Source organism: Melopsittacus undulatus, chromosome 6 (genome assembly GCF_012275295.1).
Source record: "Melopsittacus undulatus isolate bMelUnd1 chromosome 6, bMelUnd1.mat.Z, whole genome shotgun sequence".
NCBI classification, from domain to species: Eukaryota; Metazoa; Chordata; class Aves; order Psittaciformes; family Psittaculidae; genus Melopsittacus; species Melopsittacus undulatus.
In genome coordinates, this window is record NC_047532.1 from 60647878 (window position 1) to 60671706 (window position 23829).

At 35.7% G+C, this 23829-nt stretch overlaps 1 protein-coding gene across 1 annotated transcript in view; it reads right to left on the bottom strand.

Moving 5' to 3' along the window:
* Window positions 1-1826: 1826 nt before the first annotated feature.
* The window catches only part of VAV3 (vav guanine nucleotide exchange factor 3), a 158942-nt gene continuing 136939 nt past the window's right edge, over window positions 1827-23829 (bottom strand). The window contains exons 22-27 of the mRNA XM_005148083.3: window positions 23611-23645; window positions 21743-21859; window positions 20963-21050; window positions 16364-16493; window positions 6110-6261; window positions 1827-4380 (exon numbers count right to left, since the gene is read on the bottom strand). Coding sequence (XP_005148140.2) covers window positions 4339-4380; window positions 6110-6261; window positions 16364-16493; window positions 20963-21050; window positions 21743-21859; window positions 23611-23645 — 564 coding nt within the window. The 3' untranslated portion in view covers window positions 1827-4338. The remainder of the gene's footprint in view (window positions 4381-6109; window positions 6262-16363; window positions 16494-20962; window positions 21051-21742; window positions 21860-23610; window positions 23646-23829) is intronic.

Below are 23829 nucleotides of genomic sequence, written 5' to 3' on the forward strand. Positions count from 1 at the left end.
CTGCTTGTCATTTTACCTTTATACCTGCTGTACTGGGCCTGGTCAAGATGGTGTTAAACTTCTTTCACACCAGCTCTTACAATGCTGTGTTTTACACCTGTGACAAAAACCACAGACAATACCCTGATGTTTTAGCCTCCTCTGCTTCTCACTATATGCTCTGCCTCCCAGAGATTAGAAGTTAGGGGACACAACCAGGCCCCCAAACTAACTGAAGAGATACTCCATGTCATATGTCATGCTCAGCAATAAAATGGGGAGGAGGGAGTGCTTCATCTGTCACTCAAATGGAATAAGCAATGCTGTCTGAACAGAACAACTCGAATTTCAGATAAAACTGATATAAAGCTCTCAGCAGCCCAGTTTGTAGCAAAGAGACAAGAGTAAATTTACTGTTGTGTCAATACAGTTGGTGAAACTGTATGTCAGTGCTAGTGAATAAATTGTATCTGCCACTGCAGTTCTTTTTTCTGAAGTGTTGCAATATTGATCAGGAAAGAGAAACAAATATTTTTGCACTGAATATCAAAGTCAACAGAACAAAACCTGGGTCTGAGGCTGAGTATTTTGTATAAACAAGCCCTGTTTTTTATTAAACAGCACCTCTCGCACCTTATGAACTGCTGAAAGATTGAGATTTGACCTTTTCTTCCCCTTTGTAGAGCACCTAGGATTTGCCTGTGAGGCAAAGGAGGAAGGTACCCGTTGGCTTAATGTTCATTTTTCAACTTAGACTTTTTTCTTTTTCTTCATGCTGAGATTTTCAAATAAGCTTCCAAGCCTTACAACTGAAAAAAAAAATTCAAAACACAGTCACAAGTGGTTCTTATGCCCTAATTACAGTGCTTTCCCAGTTTCTCACTCATCAGAGGACACACATCTCTTCTCCCATATAAGGGGAAGGAGAGCATTTGTGGCAGGGTATGATATTATTAACAAGAGAACTTAACTGAGAAACGCTTTTGCATCTCACATTAGGTGTGACTTAGTTATATGTTCATGTGTGACAGGAAAATTACATCTGTAGAGATGTGTAAATGTCTCATCAAGGTTAATAATTATCTGCTAGGACAGTTCCACAAGATAATCCACAAGATAAAAAATAGAAGCAACACAATAAAACAACACTGCAATTGCAGCATCACTGACCTCACTGAATTAATTAATCCTCAGCAATATTTGTATAAACATATTAATAATGAAATATTGTTAAAAATGTATGACTGGGTAACATCAAGTAGCCTATGAAATTAAGACACAGACTATATTTTCAGATTTGAGCTCAATTCAACCTGAATTTGCAAGTTAATTCACATATGACAGAGGAAGAAAGAATGTGGAAGAGACAGGACATTGCTGAAACATGACACATAAAAGAATATTTAAGAACAACTTTTAAATCAAAAAAACTAGAAGTATCATCTTTGACAGACAAAAGTCAGTAGAATATGACTGGTTCCACAATGTTTTCTATATATACAACCCCCAAAAAAAACAAAAGGAACAAACAAAAACCAAAAACAATCAGAACAACCCAACCACCCAAAAAGAAAAAGAAAAAGCAACCAAACCAAAACACCCACCCCAAACAAAAATCCCCCCCACCCTCCTGTATGTAGCAGAAGGCAAGCTATCCCAACAATAAAAAGCTCTCAAGGAAAGCTATGCTATTCCATTTGTATTGACAGCTCAGTTTTAAAGCTAAACAAGGATTATACAAAGCTGGGAAACCAAAACAGAACATTATCAACATGTGCTCACAATGAGGTGGGGAGACAAATTAAGCACTAACTTCATAATAGCCAACTACACATTTTGACACATCATTAAACAAAAAATTAGCCAGTTTATTATATTTAACATATTTACAAAATACTACAAATTAAAGTACTGTAATTCCATTATTGCATGACAACAAAACCTCCATACAGGCAAAAGCAGCACATGAAAGAGACACTCCAGAATATTTAGGAAGTCTTTGGTACTCAAAATATAGTTTAAGATGCAGCATTAACTCAATCAATACAGGGCATTAAACAAAGACAATGATATGTAGATTTATGCCAGAAAATAAGTTTAGCTATGGCTTTTATTCTTCTTAGAGGCTGATTACTGGACTCAGGAATTGCTAAAAAACTTTACAGCAACTTTAGGATGGAAACACTACTTAAAATTATTCCAAAACCAAGCTGTTGAAGGTGACAGATATATTTCTCAATTCATATTCAATTAAACTGCCTCTTCCCAGAACTATACAACAGCAAAGCACTAAACACTTCACAGGCCTAGAGCCTATTCCTCTACTTGAGCAGGCAAAACTGTCAAAGAAGCAACTTTGTCTACTCAAGGAATTTAGAGTCAAGCTCACAAGAGACAATAAGACTGCATGGCAAAACATGATCAAAGACAGTATACTGTAGTCTATACTGCTGTACACATCATTTACAAAATATGTTTTACGCATAATCTACATATTTACAAATGCTCTCAATTATTCCATCAAGTAATGTACTCAACATGCTCACAGTTTACAAAATTTTGAGGTAAATCTTTGAGAAGTTAGAACATCAGCAGAGTTTCATCTGCAAAGCTGAATCTCACAAGTGGAGGATTTGTAATTAGAAGATCCTCTCTTCACCTGGTCACTCAGCAGTGTATGCTAGGTGTAGCAAATGGGTAAATGGTTGCAGCCATTAAGGGGATTCTTGTGCTGTGCTTGGCTCCTCTTGATGGAGAGAAGCAGGCCAGAAAGAAGCAAAGAACACAGGGGACAGACAATAAGAATCTGAAATATGTACTGGCAGATTCTGCTCTGTTGGACAAATAGTGAATATTATGTTGCTTGTAGAGTGGGAAAAATTGCAGTGTTAAATTGTGCAGTGTCCATGCACACTCATTGCAAGATGCCTATGTGAAAAGACAGTGGGGAAAAGCAAAAGAGAGGATGTGAAACAAGATAAATTAGCTTTCTTAATTGGTCATCATTACCCTAGAAAGAAAATGCATTTAAGACCTTAATTTTTCTTAGAATTTTTCAATGCAGGTCAGACATTATCTAAATATTCAAAACTGCACATCTGAAGACATCACCCACCTTTATTTTGGCTTATAACTACAGCACCTGACTCGGCATAAATATATCAAAACACTATCTCCTAAAGGGGTGGACACTACTTTACAAGGCCTGATATTTCAAGCGAGCTAACCTAGACATATTTTTCCTTGGTGTTGTTCTTAAGGACGTAACAAGACCACTCAGTCATTGAAATGCTGTTAACATCCCAGGGAACAAGAGACAAAAGGGCAAAAAGAAGTCTGCAAGTTCCCTTTGCATTACCTTATAAGAGCACAGATGGTGATAGAAACTCCTTTCTAACTAGGAAAGGACATTCTGCAGTTGAAAGCATCAAAGTTTATCTGAATCAATCAAGAGGTTAAGATAAACAGCTTTGTGTCATGAGAAGTGACATCTTGCATTGGTATGCTCTCTTACAGAACAGGTTTATGGTATTTAATATCAGCACTGAAAATTTTAAAACTGAACAAAACTTGAGTTTTGAAGTCCTCAGTTGCACTTTTAGGGTCAGTTGCTTAAATGAAAAAACACACACAAAAGGACTTGGGATAACAAAGAAAGGACCCTATAATTCCACTTTGTGGATGCTTTTTTAAGCAATACTACATCATCATCATATATTTTTAAGATGTTGTCTTTAAACAATTTAGTAGAAGATTTAGGCAGGACCTCAAAGTAGTCAGTCAACTAATTCTATATGCATTAATGCTATTCATGTTTACTACGTATTTCCTTCACAACATTTTTGTGAATGTAAAACTGTTTATAAGATGATAAGTAAAGTAGTTTGATGTTTCAAGACAAGTCTACTGATTATACCCACATGGAATGACTGAACTCTGGTTTCTGCATGCAGTGATAAGGAATAATAAGCCTTCATCTTCTTATACAATCACAGATGTTAGCTAGAAGAAAGGAGACTTATTAAATATTCAGCCACAACTAGTATTTCATGGTGTAGTACAGGGTGAAATGAAAAGGAGCATAAAGAAATTTGTTTTCCAGAAATTTTGCAGGAAAGTAAGGGTTGGACTTTGTACTGATCCCCAGTGATGGCAAACCAGCAGGTTCTTTCTTGCACAGCTCTGGGCAAGGTAATAATCTGTCAGCACAGACTTCTGTATAAATCCTAACATTAAGACTAAGGTTTAGAAAGACAAAAAATGCTGCTCTTTCAATGCTTAACAAGACCAGTAATACTTTGAACATATTAAATTTTTACAGTCCCTGAAACTGCTGGTCAGCAGAGGAAACATCTTTATTCATTCATCCTCTTCTACATAAGTTGATGGAAACCAGCCCACCTAAAAAAGAGAAAAGAAGAATAAAATAATACATGAAATGCATTTTTTCTTTTCTTTTTAAAGAAGTGCCTGAAGTAGGCAAAACAAGGATGGGCATGTTAAGTAAATAAACAAATAGGATTACACAGATAAACTTGACTGTAGCAGGTCAGTACCCTAAATAAAAGAATAACTTGCAGGCATAATGGTTTGGAGACTAAACACACACACAACCCCCCACCCCATCCCCTGCCCAAAACATGCCCAAATTGGTAGTCTTAAGCATTCAGAAAGACATCTAGAAATGCCAGAAGCAGTAGTTTTAGTACAGGAAAGATGTTTCTATTTTTTTAATGAGCAGTTAAATATTTAACAGGCTTCAGTCAGGTCCAGGGAATCCTCTTACAAAGCAAATAGTGACTAATTTGATTGCATTACTTGAAGTTAAATTCCATTGCCACCAAGAGGAGTTTTAAATATGACAAAACTGGAAGACAGAGTGCAGTTTTTTTATACTTCATAAGTTACAATATTATCTCCTTTCTGAAATTAATTATGTGTCAAATAAGGATTATATGAGACATAAAGGGACACATTATCATGTATTTCTTCTTGTCTTCTCTACTTGCTTGAGGTTTTTCATTCACACTTCTTTACACCTAAGTCAATTCAACACTCATGAAAGGCCTGAAAACCAAACCTAGACAACTACTGGAAGGAGGAACCGCACAAATTTTGGTTGAGACTCCTTCGCCAAAATATTTCCAGAAGTGAGCTTATAATCTCAAATCCAGGCTGTGAAAGCTATCAGAAAGAATGCCGGCATACACCAGGGCATCCTTTAGTATGTGAGTAGCTGCATTAGAATGCGACGCTTTGTTTTCTTCATGTGTAAAATGTGTATGTAGGATGACCACTACTTCTGCTTCCCTACTTTTTGTCTAGTTAACTTTTTAGATCATAAGCAGGCTCATGTACATAAAAAAGTTCCAACTGCATAAAGCAGTAAATCTGGACATCTGTTTCAGCAGGACTTTCAACTTTAATTTCCAGCTTCCAGCTTTCTTCCACCTTGCATTCCTTGACCCTGCATCTCTGCCCTTTAGATGTAGAAACAGTAGCCTCAAATACTTCTGACCAATCTGCGTTAAAGAGCAGCATAAGAAGATTAAAACATCATAGCCTTTATAAATCAAAACTGAAACCTCACTTCCACACAAGTCTTAGAGTGCAGTGTGAAGTGACTTTGTGCTAAATATGCCAATTCCTATGAGCCACATTCTTTGAGACCAAAGAAGCAGCCTCCTATAAAAAGGTGGCTGATTCCAATACATTATAGTCCGGCAGAAGGGTGTGGAAATCATTCTGTTGTTAACCTGCGAAACAGACTTCCACAATGCAAGAAACCTGAGCATTTGACCCCAAATACACAGCAACACAGTTCAAAAAAGTTCATCTGTACCTGCACTATTAATCCTCACTATTTTCTAACCATACTACCCTGTCCAAATATTCAGCCTGGTAGTTCATATTAAATAACCGATTAATTTAGATGCTGGGAAATCTGCCTGGTAAGAATTCTGCCTGGCTTATATGAAACAAGGATGAGAACATGTTCTATCTTGTGACTTTAAATATGCAAAGAGGGTTTATAATTTAGGAACACGCCTTATTTTTTCCTTATTTTTTTTCCACAAAATCACTCAGTGAAGGCAGAAATAAGACAAAGGAAAAAATCAAACAACCTTACCCTTCCATTTACTTCACCTCTCCACCAGCCATTCGCACTCATCTTGGTATAAATTTTTACAACATCCCCTTTTAACAAGGATAGTTCTCTCATGTCTCTTGCACAGAAGTCATACCTGGCAATGGCAATGCCTATCACCTTTGGGCTTAGCACTGGAATGAAACAGATGTTGATATTACTAGGGTTTGTAAATTGAAGGCTACCAAAATAAGGTAGAGAGCAGTATTGTAAAATATAAAACAATAATTTCACAACAACATACACTGTCATTTTTATGCAAATATGAAAGCATCTGCACTAAATAGATAAAGGTTCAAACATAGGTGAATGACGCAAAAGTTGAAGGGATTTTAAGTTTTGTTTTTTTTCAATTGTCCTTTTTATTTTTAGAGAAGAATCAAACTACATGAACAGGAAATGAAATCTCCTACCCCAAAATCGCTGAATATGTTCACAATTGTATTTTTTTTGCTTCATAATAAAACTTGTTGCCAGTTACATGCAGCAACATACTTTACAGGTCACTAGCTTCTTTCCAAAAGAATTACTAGCATTTACAGTTGATTTAACTTTAAACCTCTAATGAAGCAAAACAAGCACAATAAGGTGCTGATCTTTCAAAAAGAACTTCAAGTTAAATATTAATGCACTTATAATTGGAAGCTAACATCAGCTTGAGCAAAAAAAAAGTAAAGAGTTTCCACAAGAAATTTGTATGGATCATTTGCTACAGCCTGCACTAACATTGGCTGATGTAAATCTACTCTTTCCATGAGTTTGTTCTGTAAATCACAAAAAAAAAAGATATTAATTTCAAAAACCAACCCCCTATTGCCAATTTTATGGGAAATTATGCTTTCAACCCTGCTACAGAATGTCCAAAGTTGCAAAAGAAATCACTGAATCTTCCAATGAGAGGCAAGTGGGCATGACATCACAGAAGTAAAGATCTTGGCCTTGAACAGTTAAGATTTTAGTTTTAGCAATGCCTTCAGCGATGTAACACTAAAAGTTTATAGCTAGTTGTCTTTAGTTCAAATCAGGAACACAAAACATAGCAAATGAGCTAGAAAATCTTGACAATTTCAGCTCTGCTTGTATTTAAGATTTCTTCTGACCCCACTAGGGACATTTCAGAGAAACAAATGCTTTTGCAATATCATACTGAATACATGAAAATCATCATACACCCCAATATTTTTATCTTATAGACACAATACAAATAATGTATTTTAAAAAGAAAAATACTATGTTCAAAATATTAGTAGGTATATCACAAAAATGGAATTCCTAAAAAACTGGTTTGGAGGCAGATTATGCCCTCTTTATATTATGCCATTAAAAGTTTATTCTAACATATCAAGCTACTTATGTGGACTATGCTTATCAATACTTGAAAGGATGCACAGGATGCCATGCAAAAGAAGCAGCATCTCATTGCTTTCATTTGTCATAAAATTTTAGGTGATATAATATTAAAGTTCAAACATACTTTTTCCCCTCAAAGCAAGTCAAATGTAAATGCTACTTGTTTTGATCCTGACATGAATGTTATGCCCTATACCTTACCAGCATTGATGTAATCAATTTTACAGGGAAAGAGCACAACACGGGCAGCAATTGTTTTGGAGAAAGAAGAGAAAACCAACACAAACAAAAAGAGCAGCTATTGGTTGTAAGATCAGTAACCACTTATAGGTGTGCAGCAATATCACTGGCAGATTCAGGGAAGCATCAGAGGATTGAAGGAGTGATTCTGGGGAACAGGGTATTATTTCACATTCTAGAAGGGAGGTAAAGGGGCAAGGAAGATTACATGAGGTGAAGATGAAAAAATTGTGAGAACACACAAGAAAAATATTGAGGGAATAAATGCATGCAATATTACTAAGAGAAAATACTGAGGAAAATTAGGATAGAAAAAGAAATAGGAGCAGATCTGGGGGAAAGGAGGACTTCAACTCTTTTTTAAGTTGTGAGGCCTGAGAGGAAAAGGACAAAGGAGCAAAATAAACCGAGGAAATTAAGAGACATCATGATAGGAAATGTATAAAAGGAAGTGGTGGAATACAGAAAAATGACAGTCCTAATTTTGGAAAAAATGTCTGGTGACACAGTCACAAAACCAACTTTAGTAGAGACTGAATTACCAATTAGAGCTCTCCCAAGATAAATGAAACTTGAGAAAAGACAGCATTTGGAAAAGACATTTGTACAGATGAGAGAGAGAACAAACATTGAGTGAATGAGAGAGAGAGGACAGCTACAGAGAGAATGAGAGAGTGGGATTAACAGCAGAGACTGATGTAAAGAAAGTACCCAACAGGAGAATGTGAATGAGAAATTCAAGAGGGGAAAAAACAGAAAGTGAGGGAAAAAAATTGAAAAAGCAGTAATAAATAAACCTTGTGTATTAGGAGTGAAATACTCAGAGGATTAACAGGAAACAGTGAGAAATCTCAGGGAAGTGAATAAAGAATGCAGTTGGGAATGAGAAAAATACACTTTGGCTTAACCTAGAAGGAGAAAAAAATGACAGCTACCTTTGTTTGACCTAAGGATATGTTAGAAAAGTTTCTCATTGACAGAGAGATAGATGAATTTCAATACTCGTTTGGGCCACTGATTAAGGAACTCGGGTGGAAACAAAAGAGGCCTCATGTGATCACACAAAGCTGGTCTAGATCAACATTTCTGCCTGCGCTTAAAGGGTCAACAGATCATTTTAAAAGCTGTTTTTCTTTCTCCCTGTGGTATGGCCTTCTCATAATTCTGCAGCCATATCCCCTAAGGGTTGCTCTTGTGTATTTGTTTCCATGTTCCTTGAAGTAATGTGCATTTACTTGCACTCTTTAACCAAACCTCAGTTCTGCTATAGGCAACAGTTCTACTCATGGGCAACACCTCCAGTAAGTGCTCAGTAGTCAGCTTAACCCTTCTCCTGTGCTACCAAATTCTGTATCAGCAGAACTAAGCCAGCTTTGAAGATCCTTCTGAAGAAAGTATCTAATATCATGAAATGAGAATTTGCTCACTTACATAAGCAAGTTATTTGGCTCTTTAAAAAATGGGGGGAAAAAATGGTTTTACTAACATATGAAGTAATGTAGCCTATTAGGTAATGAAATCTCATTCAAAAAGGTAGATAAGCTCAAATTTAAGTCATTTTTAAATTAAGAATTACTAATCAATATCTTTCTTTAATATTTTGTACTTGTATAAGGCAATACTTTAACACAGTTTATTGTGGAATGCAAGAATTTGAATCCTTGCTTTCTGTTACGGTTACTTCAGAATTTCTGATAAAGCAGTTTTTCACAGGAAAAAAAGGAATATAAATATAAATTGTTGACTCCATATTGGGAACATATAGAATGTGTGATAGGCTTAAAGTAATACTGAGCCTTGTTTGCTGCTCTATTACTGTAGGCCACTTCACCATGGAACAGATGGAACATGTTTTCATGGGATAGAGACCAGTTTCACTAACAATGGACCTTACAGTCCAGTACTGTGCAGCTATATGAAAAAGGTCATTTTCTATCCTCAGCCAAAAGGATAGAAATACACAGTATTTACCTACAGACAAGAGCCAGAACTTAACTCCTTTGTGTTCTTTGATTCAAATGAGGTGAGTGCTTCAGAAATTCCACTGGATGTCATGACCACAGAGTGAACAGCTATAACAGTATTCTATTCATCTTTTCTACAGATATGTCCCTTTATATTTCAACTGGAAGAATGCCTTTAAGCTTGAATCCTCCATCAAGTTTTGACTACTGAAAGGAAGCAAAAAGTATCTGCCCCAAAAAAATCTGTATGTAAAGAGATAGAAACAGAAGAAACAGACTTCAAAACAGTGAACAACAGAGGGGCAAAACATACAAGAGCACTACAGGACATTGAGATTTAAATCCCTGGGATAAACTGAGGAAGAGTTCATTAGAGGTAATCTTGGCACAAGAAAGTACACTAGCCATTCTACTACTGAGCTGCTACCTATGTCCTTTTCCCTTCGAGAAACCATAGAAAACCTTAAAACACCATCTGTGAGCACTAAACGACTTCTGTGGGGCAGGTGTAAAACTTACTGCCCACTCAGATCTTGATTATGATTACACCCACATTCATGCATGCTAGACAGCTCCCTTTACTTAGTGCAAAAGCCAGCCTCAATTCCAATTTGCACAACCTCTTTCTCCACCCCCTGTACAGAGTTGTGTCAGTGTAACTTGAGTAAATGTTGCATTCCCAACAGTAGTAACTCTTCAATATGCTCTTCAATATGCTCCTGAAAGGCATTCACCTTCCTACTAGCAAAATTCTTCCTGAGCTGTCCAGCAGTGCAGTTCACCTCTCTGAACACAGAGCAAGTCATAGACATGCAGATGCACCAATCAAGACTACAACTGCTACCACTTGAAGTCTTTTTATGCAGTCTCTTAATTTGAAATGTTTGCATCTATTAAAGCCAAAGATGGTTAAATGAGAATAAAGGAAACAGTATTTAGAAAACAGATGGGTAAAATTAGTTAACAGTGTTAATGCAGAATTTAAAGAAAGCATTTTCTACAAAAAAAAAAAGAAAAAGCTATTGCATTATAAGATGCCACTGCAGTATGGTTTGCTGCAGGGATGGGACGAATATGTTAATTGTCTATAAGCAGTGAAATTTTCAGGTTTGTGCATTTGAGCAAATACATTAAAATACATATAGCTTATAGATGTCAACTACATAGCAAAGTAACACTATGCGATTAAGTGATCATTAATTGAATCTGCTGTGACTATTGAGCTTTGCAACGCCTATTCAAACTGCTTATTGCAATATACACTTTACAAAAGTTTAAGGGTTTGATTTTTGTTACACTCCAAGAATAACTCAGTTTTTGGAGTCTGAGAAGAACTGCAGCATTAAATTCGTCCCTTCCCTCACTTGGGGCACACAGAAACAACAGAAACAAATTTAGAAGAAATATAAAAGCAGTAAAGCAGTACCTGACCAGAAAGGAGTGGAAGAAGGGGGAACAAAGCTGTAGTCTGGAGGAGTTACAAAAGAAAACCCACAGAACAAAGAAGGGGCTTAGAGAAAGAAAGAGAAAAAGAGAAAAGCAAAAGAACATTGAAATATTGGCACAAGATTTAAATAATATTTTTTTAACTATATAATTCATTGATAATAAGGAAACTAAGGTTCCCTACTACGGATGTCTGGAAGGAAATAGACTATAATAACAAGAAAATTTGGATCTATGATTTAATTTTTGACAATTGCATTTTTCAAAAAGTAGAAAGATGACACCCACATTCAGGGTTTCAGAGAAGCAAACTGAAATTGCAGACTCCTGTAAATATTTTCAGATCTAACAGATAAGTTTTTTCTTCTTTGATTTTGTATATTTCACTTCTTAGCAGTACGAAAGAAGGAACTTGCCCATGGGAAAGAATTCCTCCTGAGCCCAGGAATATTAATCACACATGCTTAATTAGCGATATAGTTTAAGTGCCAGTTGAATTGGGGTCTCATAACATGCATGGGAAAATCTATTTATTTTGCCCGGGCAATTATTAACATCAATAGGAATTCCACAACTAAACTACCTCCTCTAAGGCCCAAACAGTATTGCTTATCTTTGCAGTTTTTGCTGACTTGAGAGAAAACCCCTGAGCCAGGAAAAAAAAGATAAGTTTGGCTTAGGCAGAACCAGAACATCATCCTAATCCCTGTAACAGCTCCCATAGATGAAAAGTCTGAGGTGGACTCAAGCACCAGCAAACCTAAGGTCAACATATTTTTTGAAAACAAAATCAGATCAAATGAACTAAAATAGCTTCAAATGTAACTACAGCTTGTTGACATGTTCTCATATTTTGTCCCTCTTTTGAAGAGGCAACGATGATATGTAACGTACAAAGTTTAATAAAGTTGGAATCTTTGCTCCCAGCTATGATTTGGAAAGGGAAGTTCATCCTCCAACAGAGAAATGATGAAAGTAGCATTTAAATTATGCCTAATAATACCTATAATTACTGACCAAAGTGTTCCTTGAAAATTTATCAGGTTATATACATCACATATGACTGCTTGCCTGAATTTATTCTTGCAACTACACATGAAACAAAATCACTTTGCTTCAAAATGGCTTTTTGCAGGAATGATGACTAGAATTATTTCATGCAAAGAGTTAACAAAGAATCCACAGTGAAAGTAATGATACAGTTTTGTGCCTCTTACCTGGATGAGAATATATACATTTGTGACAACGAAACTACCAGCATAAATAAAATAAACAGGACCAATCCTGTATTTTAATGTTCATAACCAACAGGTTAGTTATTAAAAAATAATAATAAAAAAAATCCTACAACACAAACCAACAGCAGTTTAGGTTAGTATCTCAAAGTACTACAAAAGAAACATACTCGACGACCTCTTGCGTACTATGAAATCCCTTCTGATCCTTCACAGTTATGTTCTTTTCTCCACCTGTAATACTAAAAGGATTACCTGAGAATGCATGAGTTAACCTGAGGTACTCCTTTATACTAAGGGTACGAATCCCAGGTGACAGCTGTGTGTGGAAATATTAAACCAAAAGGGCAACTTGACTGAAGTAGTGTGCCCATTCTTAGAGACAAGTAACTGCCTTTGTTTCTACAGAAGCATAATGAGAGTGTAAAAGCAGTGTGTAAGTATAAAGACAGCTTATGTGTTATAGAGGGGGTGGCTGATCCTTTCCTGTGTATATATTATCTTAATATTTTGAGATCTTTCTGTCAGATGTAACCAGAGGTTTGATTTTATGTGTCAAATTCTGGACAACTAAATCTATCCGGGCAAGGAAATCCTAACAGACTTCTACAGATAACTAGTCTATTTTTAAACATCACTGATGGTATTGGCTTTTAAGGAGAAAGGCTGGGTTCTTTTGGTTCCCTTAAGATCAGGGTGATATCTTAATTTTTTTATAATTTTACTTTATTAACAGGTACTTTTGCAGAGTTCATGCATTAAGGAGAGGAATGACATGAAATAATTAATGTCGCTAGTCCATGGACAATAAAAACCAGTCACTCAGTATTTGGCTTCATGATTTAGGTTACATTAAAATCTAAATTTCATAAAGACTCTGATTTCTCAATATGACTGTGTTCCACATCAGCAGAATGGAATGAAGTGCCAAAAATTATTCTGTAGAAGAAAGTCAACTTTTCTTCCATTTTTGTCTTTATTTCATTAAATGGTCAATCACCACTCTAATGTAAAAATTAGTATTTTTCTGTATAGCAAAACAAAATTTGATCATACTATGTCTAGAAAAGCCTAAGACTGGAAAATTAAGAAGAACAAATGTATCCATTTCCAAGAATATCTTCATAATTAAATTAAATTTCTATATTGAAAAAGCTTAATACCTAGCAGCTTTTACAGCCACATGAAAAATGCACAATAAATATCAGAATAGAGTGGGTGACTTATTCAAGACCAGGAAACTAAAAAGTAAAGTTCTAATTAAAGGCGGAATTCAAGTTAACTATCTTCATAAAATGAATTTTTGTTCTAAGAATCTAGTAGTTGTTGAAAGGAGAACCAAATTCACTGAAAATTTAATAAATTTCAAAGTGATTTATTAAGATTCATATCAGAAACTACAAGTAAACTGAAATGCTACTTGATTTTCTTTCCTTTAATTGGTAAATGAAAACATGACAGTTACTAAAGATTAATATAATCCTCACATTATTCTAGGAAGCGGATTTTGGTACTGCCATTCAATTTCACAGCAGCACAAAGATTTTGGCAGCAGAGAATAATACAACTCTGTCAAAGTTTACAGTGGTTCAATTTATGATTTTTAGAAGTACATTTATTCTGTCAATTATATAGGCTAAAGAACAGCTGCTTTCAATAAGAAATCGATGTCTTTTCAGAAGATGACCTCATTAAAAAACACAGATACAGTCATGTGCAAAAAACTGAGTTGAAACCCAAAACCTCCTTGAAATCAGCTTCAAGCTGCCGAAGTCCATTGCTTTCACTGGTTTCAGCCCTGAGCTTGTTAAAGGTAGGCTGAATGTGACACTGAGTAGTTGCTTAACAGAAAGAAAACGGGTAAAGAGCCCCTCTGTCCCATCAGCTGACTTCTCTGGCTTCCTTTCAACAATTATTTTCCTTGTACTCAGAATAAGCCTGAAGAGGTCAAAAAAACAGCTGTGTGGCAGTTCTCACTGAGGGCTGTGAAGTCAACTCAGTGTCTAACTGCCCCATGAGTTGTTTCCTCTACAAAACAAAACTACAGCCTAACGTTTATCAAATTCTGTTCAAATTCAGCTCAGCAGGATTCACACAGTGTAGACATATAGTTATTCCAGCATCACCTTGGTAAAAAGCAAAAGGATAGTTTTAAAACTAAGGGAACGCACCCAACAGGGACATGGTAACACTTCAAACGAAAAACTGTCTAGCCCATTAAATGGAAGTGTCATCCAGAGACAACACAAGTAGGCTAGCAGAGTTGCAGAAGTCTGTTAGATTTTATATGAGGCTTGAAAACTGAGATGCTTTTTGATCAGTTTGGCCTAAGACAAAACCTGCCAGTTCCCACCAGCATAGCTTGCGACATTAAACAACTGATATTTATGGCAGCAGAGAGGCACTTTCTCGTCCCCTTGACTAAAGTAAGAGCATTCCAGACTTATTTCTCTTACTCTTCCACATACTACCTAGAAGATCTTGTCAAAGGAGATGTGTTCTTTTCTTTTGTATGTGGACTGAAGGTAATGAAGATGTACTGTGAAACTTGTATCCTGTAAAGCATTAAACAATTGGGCTAATATTCTTGCAGACTAATATGTTGCTGGACAGTACAGATAGATTCTAACTGGCCTAAGAATGAAAAACACACAAATTGGTTCTGCTTACAGTCAATAATAATTCAAATAAATGCAAAGCGAACTAAGTGGGGCATATCCTCTCGAGTTAAGGCCTCAAATGCTATGAAGAGGCAAGGGATGAAGAAAGCAGGAGAGATGACAAGAGGAGGAAGAAGGCAAACTGAGATAGCAAGCTAAGGAGAGAAAAGGATGCAATAGAAAAATTCACCAAAAACGGAGATGTACTGAGATACAGCATAGCAGGGAGACAACTGAGAAGTACTAGGAAGCAGTGAAAGAAAACAGAAATTGGAGGAATAAAGAGGAGATGGGAGATGGAGACAGAGTAAATGAAATGCACAGAGAAACACACTGGTATCCTACAATCATCTGGCCTAAATTATCTTCACTTTAATTAGGAGAGGAAGAATGTCTCCAAAGTTATAGAAATGTTATGGAACAGAGACAAGCAAGTAAACAAAATCTCACAAACAGCAAATGAAAATAACATCCAATTTCATCATCACAAAGACTAGACCAGACCCTATGGTCTTTCACAGCAGTCTTCATATTGTTAAAATCCCCATTATTTCTTTTCCTCTTATCTGTTGCAGTACAAAGATACAGCCATTGTCCGCAAAACTGCTAATCTAATATTTGTTCTTTGACAGAAACATTATATACCTTCCAGAGACCAGCCATGTGGTGGTTTTTACCATTAACATTGAACTTGTACATGTCCTAAAAATCATGCTAACATCAACTTAAGTCATAACGCATTAAGTAAAGAACAGCATGTGCATTGTAGATCTTCTCAGTTTATTTCTAAACTTCAAAACTTTTTAACCGCTATTTACAGTGTACAGTAGTTCATTAACTTTCAAAGCTTAGATGCCTGTAATAAACATGTAAGGTTAACAGGCAGGCATAGAAATAATTACGATACAGTAAATCTAATGGTGGTTTGGGGAAATTTATGTAATATCATTAAGATACTGCATAAGGTTACACTACATGACTGACTTATTTAAATCCCTCTTTAAGGATTAGAAATTGTCACAGATATTATTAACGCCAGTAGCTGCACATATGCAAATGTCTCAAAAAAAACCTAGGCAGGATGCAATTTAATCTCTCACCAGCATACTTAATAGATTTTTGACTATCAGAGAGATTTTAAGTTTGGCAGCAAGACAAACCTGCTAGACATGTTTATAAACTTCCTGGCAGATCTAAATCTGCTTAGCTTAAAAAATCCTAGCTAAAAGCATTACCATATTAATTGGTTATATGTCAAAAATGGAAAATAAAAATGTTCAAAGTACCTTGTGCTTTTAATATTTATATGATAGAAAATAACATAACATTCATAATACTCACAGTTGCCACCTGTTCTGTTACTCCTTTGTCCCGCTGAATTTTCAGGTTCTTTGTAGGGAAATTGAAGAGTAGTATCCAAACTTCGAAAGCCTTCTTTGAGAGAGTGGTGCTTATAATATTCTACAAGTTCCTTTCAGAAAGGAAAAGTACTAGGTCATTGGAAACCCAAATCACATTCTTGTCAACATTCTGATGTACAGTCAATGAGAGTTTAATCATACCTGTAACCTTATTTTATAATACTATACCCCACAGTACATGTTTGTTTTGTTTAAATCATGTATTCCAAATACTGACTGCTTTTGCACTTCCTAAACTATTTTTTTAATCTGGGGGTTTCCTGTGGGGAGGAGAGTAAGTAAAACCTTACTGTCACTCAACACTTACTGGTCCTTTGTGCCAGGCTGAGCAAGTATTTGCTTTTCTGAACTCAGGCAGAATGCAAGGTCAACTGCTTGATAAGTATATAATAGTAACTGTCTTTGTTTTCTCAAATTTCTTGTGCAGTGATAAGTGATGTTTATCCACAAATGCATTTGTAAGTATACACAGATCCAAATTTAAGCATAAGGCTTGCATGTAAGTCAACAGCAGCTTACTTAACAGATACATGGACTATATAAAACTTTCAAGGCTCTGTCATTAAAATTCAGGAGTGGATGGTTGTGGAAGTGTTGTTATCTTTTTGGTGGTGTTTTGGGGTTTTTTTTGTGGGGAGTTCTTTTAGACACTGCACACTGACTGAAACATACAGTATTTCACAATCTCCTTGTGCTCAATCCAAAAATTTTTCTGTATGTGTGCATATATATAAACATACATATGCACACATAGACAAATTTTATATGTATATATCTATATATGCACAAATTTTATATATATGTATGTACACATACATAAAAATATAAAAAACTATCTCAAATAGTTCTTGCAACCAGGAAGGTAAGTTACTTCAGTTTCTATTCTAAAACCCACCCATTTTAAAGAAACTGATAGCTCATGTTTTTTCCTTTGCAGTCTTCAACCCCTGCTATTATCTCATACATTTGCATTAGCCCTAATAATGTTAATATTACACAGTTTGTACACAGAGTAGAATAAAAGTGACTAGGCAATTCAAAGCAAATTATTTCATTTGATTAATAATACTTAACTGTGGAATTTCACTGTTCAAAAATGCAAGCACAAAGCAATGTATTTACTGTGAATCCTTCACTCCTACTAGTAATTTTGTCATTCCACTGTACTTATATTTAGATTTTCAAAACCAAAGTTGACTAAGCCAAGTTTAGGTCAAAATAAAGAAAGAGTACTCTGTTCAATCATTCTTTCTAGCTAAAAATTAACAAAATTATAAGCCTACAAGAGACTTGTGGGAATTCTTAAAGAGCCAAGGGCACGTAGTGAGAGATCCCGATATCCTGAGCCTTGTTACTGTAAAGTAAGAAGATTTTTGGCAGGCATAAGCAAGGTCAATTGTCTTGTTAGGCCTCTGTAATTTTCCACTGAAAACGTGCAGAGAATGATCTCTGCCAAGGTTGTAGTTTCCCACTGTATTTTTAGAGTAAGGTATTTAATCGCAATTATAACAAGTTATAAACATTAGCTTTGTAAACAGTAGTAACCTCTAGACTAACCAGAGCTCAGTATCCAAGGCTGTTACATAAGAAACCTAAGAGTGTAAGGGTATAAAAGGAGCACTGTATCTGAATAAATTTTGGCAACTGCTTGATCACATTGATCGTCTCTGCGTTGCCTGTGACTCCTGTGTCGACAGAGACTTATTCATCGGTGATGAATTAATTCCAGCCAAATAAAATGACTCTCAAATTATTTAGTCCAAAATCCACTACATAAACTGCATGTTCTTAATAGCAGTCTGAAGATTATCTTCTGAACTCTTGAGCCTTTCACTCCCCACACTGTAAGCTGTTGCATGTCTCTGAGCCTGCTTCTAAGGCAGAGTCCAAAGCTAAGTAAAATCTACACCTGCTTTAACAGTTCTTAATCACAGACCTGCAAAGCCATCCAAGTGAGCAGAAAGGCCAGGAGACTAAGAACTGTTTGGGCTTTATTGTCTAATACCAGTACAGCATGCAAGTTAAAATGTCAGCAACCAAATTTCCTGTCACGTATCACCACCAAGTACCCAGACGTTCAAATTACCAAGGCAACAGAGAGGGTGATTTATAAGTAAGCAGCATGCAAAATAGGATTTCTGGATAAATGGAAAAATAACCAGTCTGAAACTTTTATTACATTTTTGCACTAAGTCTGTAAGAATTATTTGGTAAATCTAGTTAACAATTTCAACTGGAAAAATTTTAGTTATTGGCAAATAAGTAAGATGGTTGCAAACTAAGAAAATTTTTACTTTGGGTCACAAAGATTAAGTTGCTTTAAAAAGCTAGTTTTTAATGCCATTCTTCCATGAAAACAGTAGGCAAACAACTGGGCTCTAAAACATTCATTACACAAATTACAGTAGCAAGCTCACAGATAAGCAAGGTAAGCAGCCCCTGCCAGTGTGGATGGGGCTCCTCAGGAGTCTGTCACACTACCATGATTCACATCAGCAGCAGAGATGACCCTTCTCTACACCTTGGCCTGCTTTACACCCAGCACATTTTAATTACCCATCTGAAAGTTTTTCAAATGTGCTATAAAAACTATGTACAAAAGCTGTTCTACTTCTGTTACACTCAGAGCAGTACAGAACATTGTGTCACTGCAGATCACTACTTCAGTCTTCCCTGGCGGCTGGCTTTGTCTCTCTTCTGCTCCCTGTTCTACTCAGACTGCTTTTTTCCTCCCTCTCTTCTTCCAGACTGTTTCTCTTGCATCTACCCAGAGCAAAGCAATTGTTCCATGGCACATGCAAACAGTACTTTCACTACCACTTGCCCTTCTTAACTCCCAAGGGCAGACTTCATAATACTCTAAAAACTGAATTATGAAATTACTTTTTCCTAATTGAATGAAGGCTAACTCAGTAGTGATGAGGTCTTAACACTAGAAATTTCTTTTCTCCTTTCAATTCTTTAATGCAATGCATACTCTTTTTGTTTCTTTATTATGCAAGTTTGTGTCTTCTACTTATATCTCTGATCATTCAGCTCATTTTGAAACCTGCATCAGAGCATTAAACTGCATCATTGCCATACGCACGTATCTGGCAGCACGCAATCCGGCTCACATGCTTTGTCAAGATCCTGAGAGTGCTCCTATGTCCATCGAATCCATTAGTAGTGTCTGCAAGACTAAGTAACCACCTCTTGCAAACATCTGAGGAACACCATGATTTCTGCTGCTACCCATAAGGTCCCCAGCCCTAACACTAAGCACTTGCTAGTTTTTAAGTATTAGAGTGTGGAAACAATTTGGTGCATTCTTTATCAGTAAATTTACGTTCTTCCCACTCTAACGAGGACTCATTTCAATAGGGTCAGGCAAAGTATAGATTTGTGCTTGATTTACCATGACCTGTAGTATGTTCTTGCTTTACAGAGTATCACTGGTTAAATTAAAGTAATTTCTAAGGCTTTCTGATTTTAATGCTTCTTTTCCTGCTGTTGCTTTGCACTGTCCTTATTTTTATTTATGATTTTAGAGTACTCTGACAGGTTGCAGCATAAGTTTTAATCCAGTTGACTGCACTAAACATACTGAATGAGCTTCTTTTAACAATGCATCAAAAATTGCTTAAGCAATAAAATCTTACAAATGCACTAAGGTAATTTATTCAGACATCTTGTATTTATGAGTCTTGTCTGAGCATAATAAGCTATCAAGAGATTATTTCAAATTAAAGTTACAAAAATAAATTTAAAAAAATGAATTTCTTACCAGTACATCTTGACTCTGCATAATACTGAAAACTGATTTCCAGGAATAAATTATTCCTATAGTTAGAATGAAAGCTAACAAGAGCCTATGTTTTGTGTGTGAGCAGTTTGCTGCACAGAGTATTAATTTTGAGGTAGATACACAGTTGCTTTAATTTAGACTCACTGATACTGACTCCACATTACTATCATTCCAACAAGGACTCATGAGCTATTAGCAGTTTAGACAGCCCCATTCTCTATCTGCTTCTCATTGCCTGGTGCATCAGGACCAAGAAGACTAGTACGCCCTTAGTTTTTCTGGGCTTTCTGACACAGCTCCACCTTATACCCTTCTACCTCTGAACTTACACATCTATAAGCATCATTATGTTCAGTACACATGTTTATGCGCTAGGCTAGGAAGGAACCTTCACCCAGCTACTTTTAGGGATTCTTACTTTATAGAGAAAATTGCCAAAGACATCAATTTCTCCTTTCAAGATTCAGTCTAACTCCATAATGGGCATAAGACTCAGATTCTTCCTGTCTTTCACATCACTGCAATGGACACATTCCAGTACTAAGTATGTAGTTTTAAGCACATATTATTATCGCGTGGAATCATAACTACCAAAAATTATTCTATTAGAAGGTATGGACACAATTCAAATCTCTCACAGCCTTTTGTAATTTCACAGACTAAAGTAGCTCTCACTAACAGCAACATCTACATAGAAAATCACACTCTGTTAAAAACCTAATCAATGCTTACCATTAAATTTTTAAATTTTCTGTTTTCTGCAATGTGGAAAAAGCCATCTCTTGTTAAAATCTTGATGTGCTTCACTTCATTATTGTACCTGTGGGCAATGAATAACTTATGAATATAAATGTGGTTTTAATCAGACACAATCAATAATTACCTGAGGGCATGCCCCAATAACACCACACAAATGAATTCTTGAGACAAAATGTATATCTGTGCCAAAGCAAAGTTGACATCTAATTAACCAAATTTATTTCTTAAAGGACAGCTGAAGAGGCAATCTGCATTCAGAAAAAAAGTCACAACTAACTGCTCATTCCATTTAGGAATCCCATATATTTCTTGCTTTTATATTCATGGTGAGAAATCACACAAAAGCCAACAGGATCCTCTCAATAATTTGCATCCACAGAATTTATGAACCCACATTTTACTGTAACGTCTGAGATGTAAAGGGCTTTCACAAGTTCTCGGTGAAGTAAATGAAACATTCACTTCAGAGAAGCAGATCACATTACACTCCAAACACTTGCCTACTCTTACCAAATATACTAGATTGTTATTTTTGTAGACCATTTTGCCACACCAGCATTATAAATCCATTGCTACTTTCCTACTATAAATCCTGGGTATTTTTGTTAGCAGCTTCAGTATTCTTTTAACTCTTAATCCTATGTATGATCATACAAATTGAAACAGGGTTTTATTTTTCTTATTTATTTCATATATTATCTAGACATAAATGTAAACAGGAAAACTTGCCGCAGGAGATCTTGTTTCACTTACTTAATACTAATAGCGTATTCTCCTGACTCCTTGGTCCTGTGCCGTACCAGGTAAGTGCTATTTACTCTGTTAATAAGTTCACTTTCTGCTTGCAATCTTTCCATTGCTCCTGCAAACCTGTAACAGAGAATAACAAAAACTACCTATAATTTTTTTTTTAATCTATAAGGAAAGGTCTATCAAATAGGCAATGCAAAGTCTCAATATACTGCATATGACGGGGGCCTAAAAATACATCAGCTGCAACTGAACACCACTTCTAGATCTTCGACTGAAAAATAAAACATAAAGAAAAACCTACATGGCAGGGGGTTTTGGGGTAGAATCCTTAATTAGCAAAGTACTTGTGCACATGTTTAACACAGTGCCTGGTAAGGAAAGTACTTCAGCCTATTAGCTAAATGACTACTACCTTGAACAGTTCATATAGCCAAAAGATCTTCTGAATCACGTGTTGCAAGTGAAACAATAAACACTGGTCCAGAACCTTTGAACCTCCCTCAGATCTAGTGTGATTTATCTCAAGAGAGGGAAGAATCTGCTTCCAGCAATTTATTAGGTCAAAAAAAGAAGACCCATGCAAAAATTTGGTATTCATGCAAACACATTATTTTATTTGGTTTCATAATTATTCATAACCTCTAAAGGCTAAGCACAATGGGTAGACCAAACATCAAGAAACAACAACAGAAAGTCTTAATATATGCAACTTTGGGAAAGCTGATACTAAGAGTTGAAAAGTAAGACAAGCCAATAATTCTGCAACCTGATTGCATAAGCAGATTTGTGCCCTTGCTCTGCTTTGCTGGCTTGGTAGGACTTCATGAGACATTGTCAACACATGTTTACTTGCAAAACTAGAGGATAAACTGCTAATTGAGGGAAGTAACCTGGTTTCCAGGGAAATTATGCTTATTTTACAATTTTACAAGGTAGTCCAAAGGCAGCCAACATCATAGATGATTACTATGTAAAAGTTCACACTAAGACTACCAATTACAAGAAAGTTTTAGTCAAAAAATAGTTATTTTTTGAAACACACCAGGAAACATACATTTTGAAGCTTATCACAAAATACATGATTTGTTACAGCATAGCAAGTTTCATCCTAAAGTCGCTTTTCGGTAAAGTCTTGCAAATTCTTAAAAGTTAAAGACTGATCCAAATAATATATTTTCTTTTAAAAAAAAAAATAAATAGAGGAGATTTAATTTAAAAATACCAATTTTACATATTAAAAATTCTATCTGGCTTGCTATTAAAAAATATCTGTAATTTTTTAGTTCCAATTCTGAATTCACTTTTGGCAAACTAAAGGAAATCATGTCTAAATGACAAAGCATAAAAAACAATGAAAGCAGGTGATGCTTATTCTGTTCTCTCAGCATCACCAACCATGTCTGTTCAAGAAGTGAGCTGAATTCTGGTAAAGAGTTCACACACTACTTAAGCCCCAGACCCACAGTGGAAGTATTTTTTTTTACACTCTTCTCTACCTCCACATTTGTATGCCCCACCCCCTTGAAAAAAATGAGAATGCAGAATTATTTACTAGACAAGATATTTGACATTATTTTTTCTCTTTAGTCACTTAACATGTAAGATCTACTTGCACACTTCATATTATACTCATCTCTTATTCTGTTTCAGACCTCTGGGACTTAGGCTGCACATCTACAGACTTGTAAACAAAATATCAGAATCTTTAAGTACTTTATTACATCAGAAATGTTTCTAAGCAACTCATGGTGTTGCTTTTAAAAGCCTAGGAAAATTAAACCAATACAAATTAAACTGCAATAAATACAGTTGTCTTTCTGTAACTGCTTCTTTCAAACTGACTTCTGTAAGACTAGACAGGGACTCACCACAACTGTGAGGAGTAGTCTACTGGTTTAGGAACCTAAGATGTAAAAAGATAGAGACAATAAAGATCAAGATTTTTTTCTAATCAACACAAATTAGATAGCATTGATTTAATTGTCAATACCCAGATGAAACAAGTTAAAAGAAATAGATGATCTAATTAGTCTGTGAGTCTTTTTTTTCTGAAGGAAATTATAATAAAGGATAAATATTCCATACAT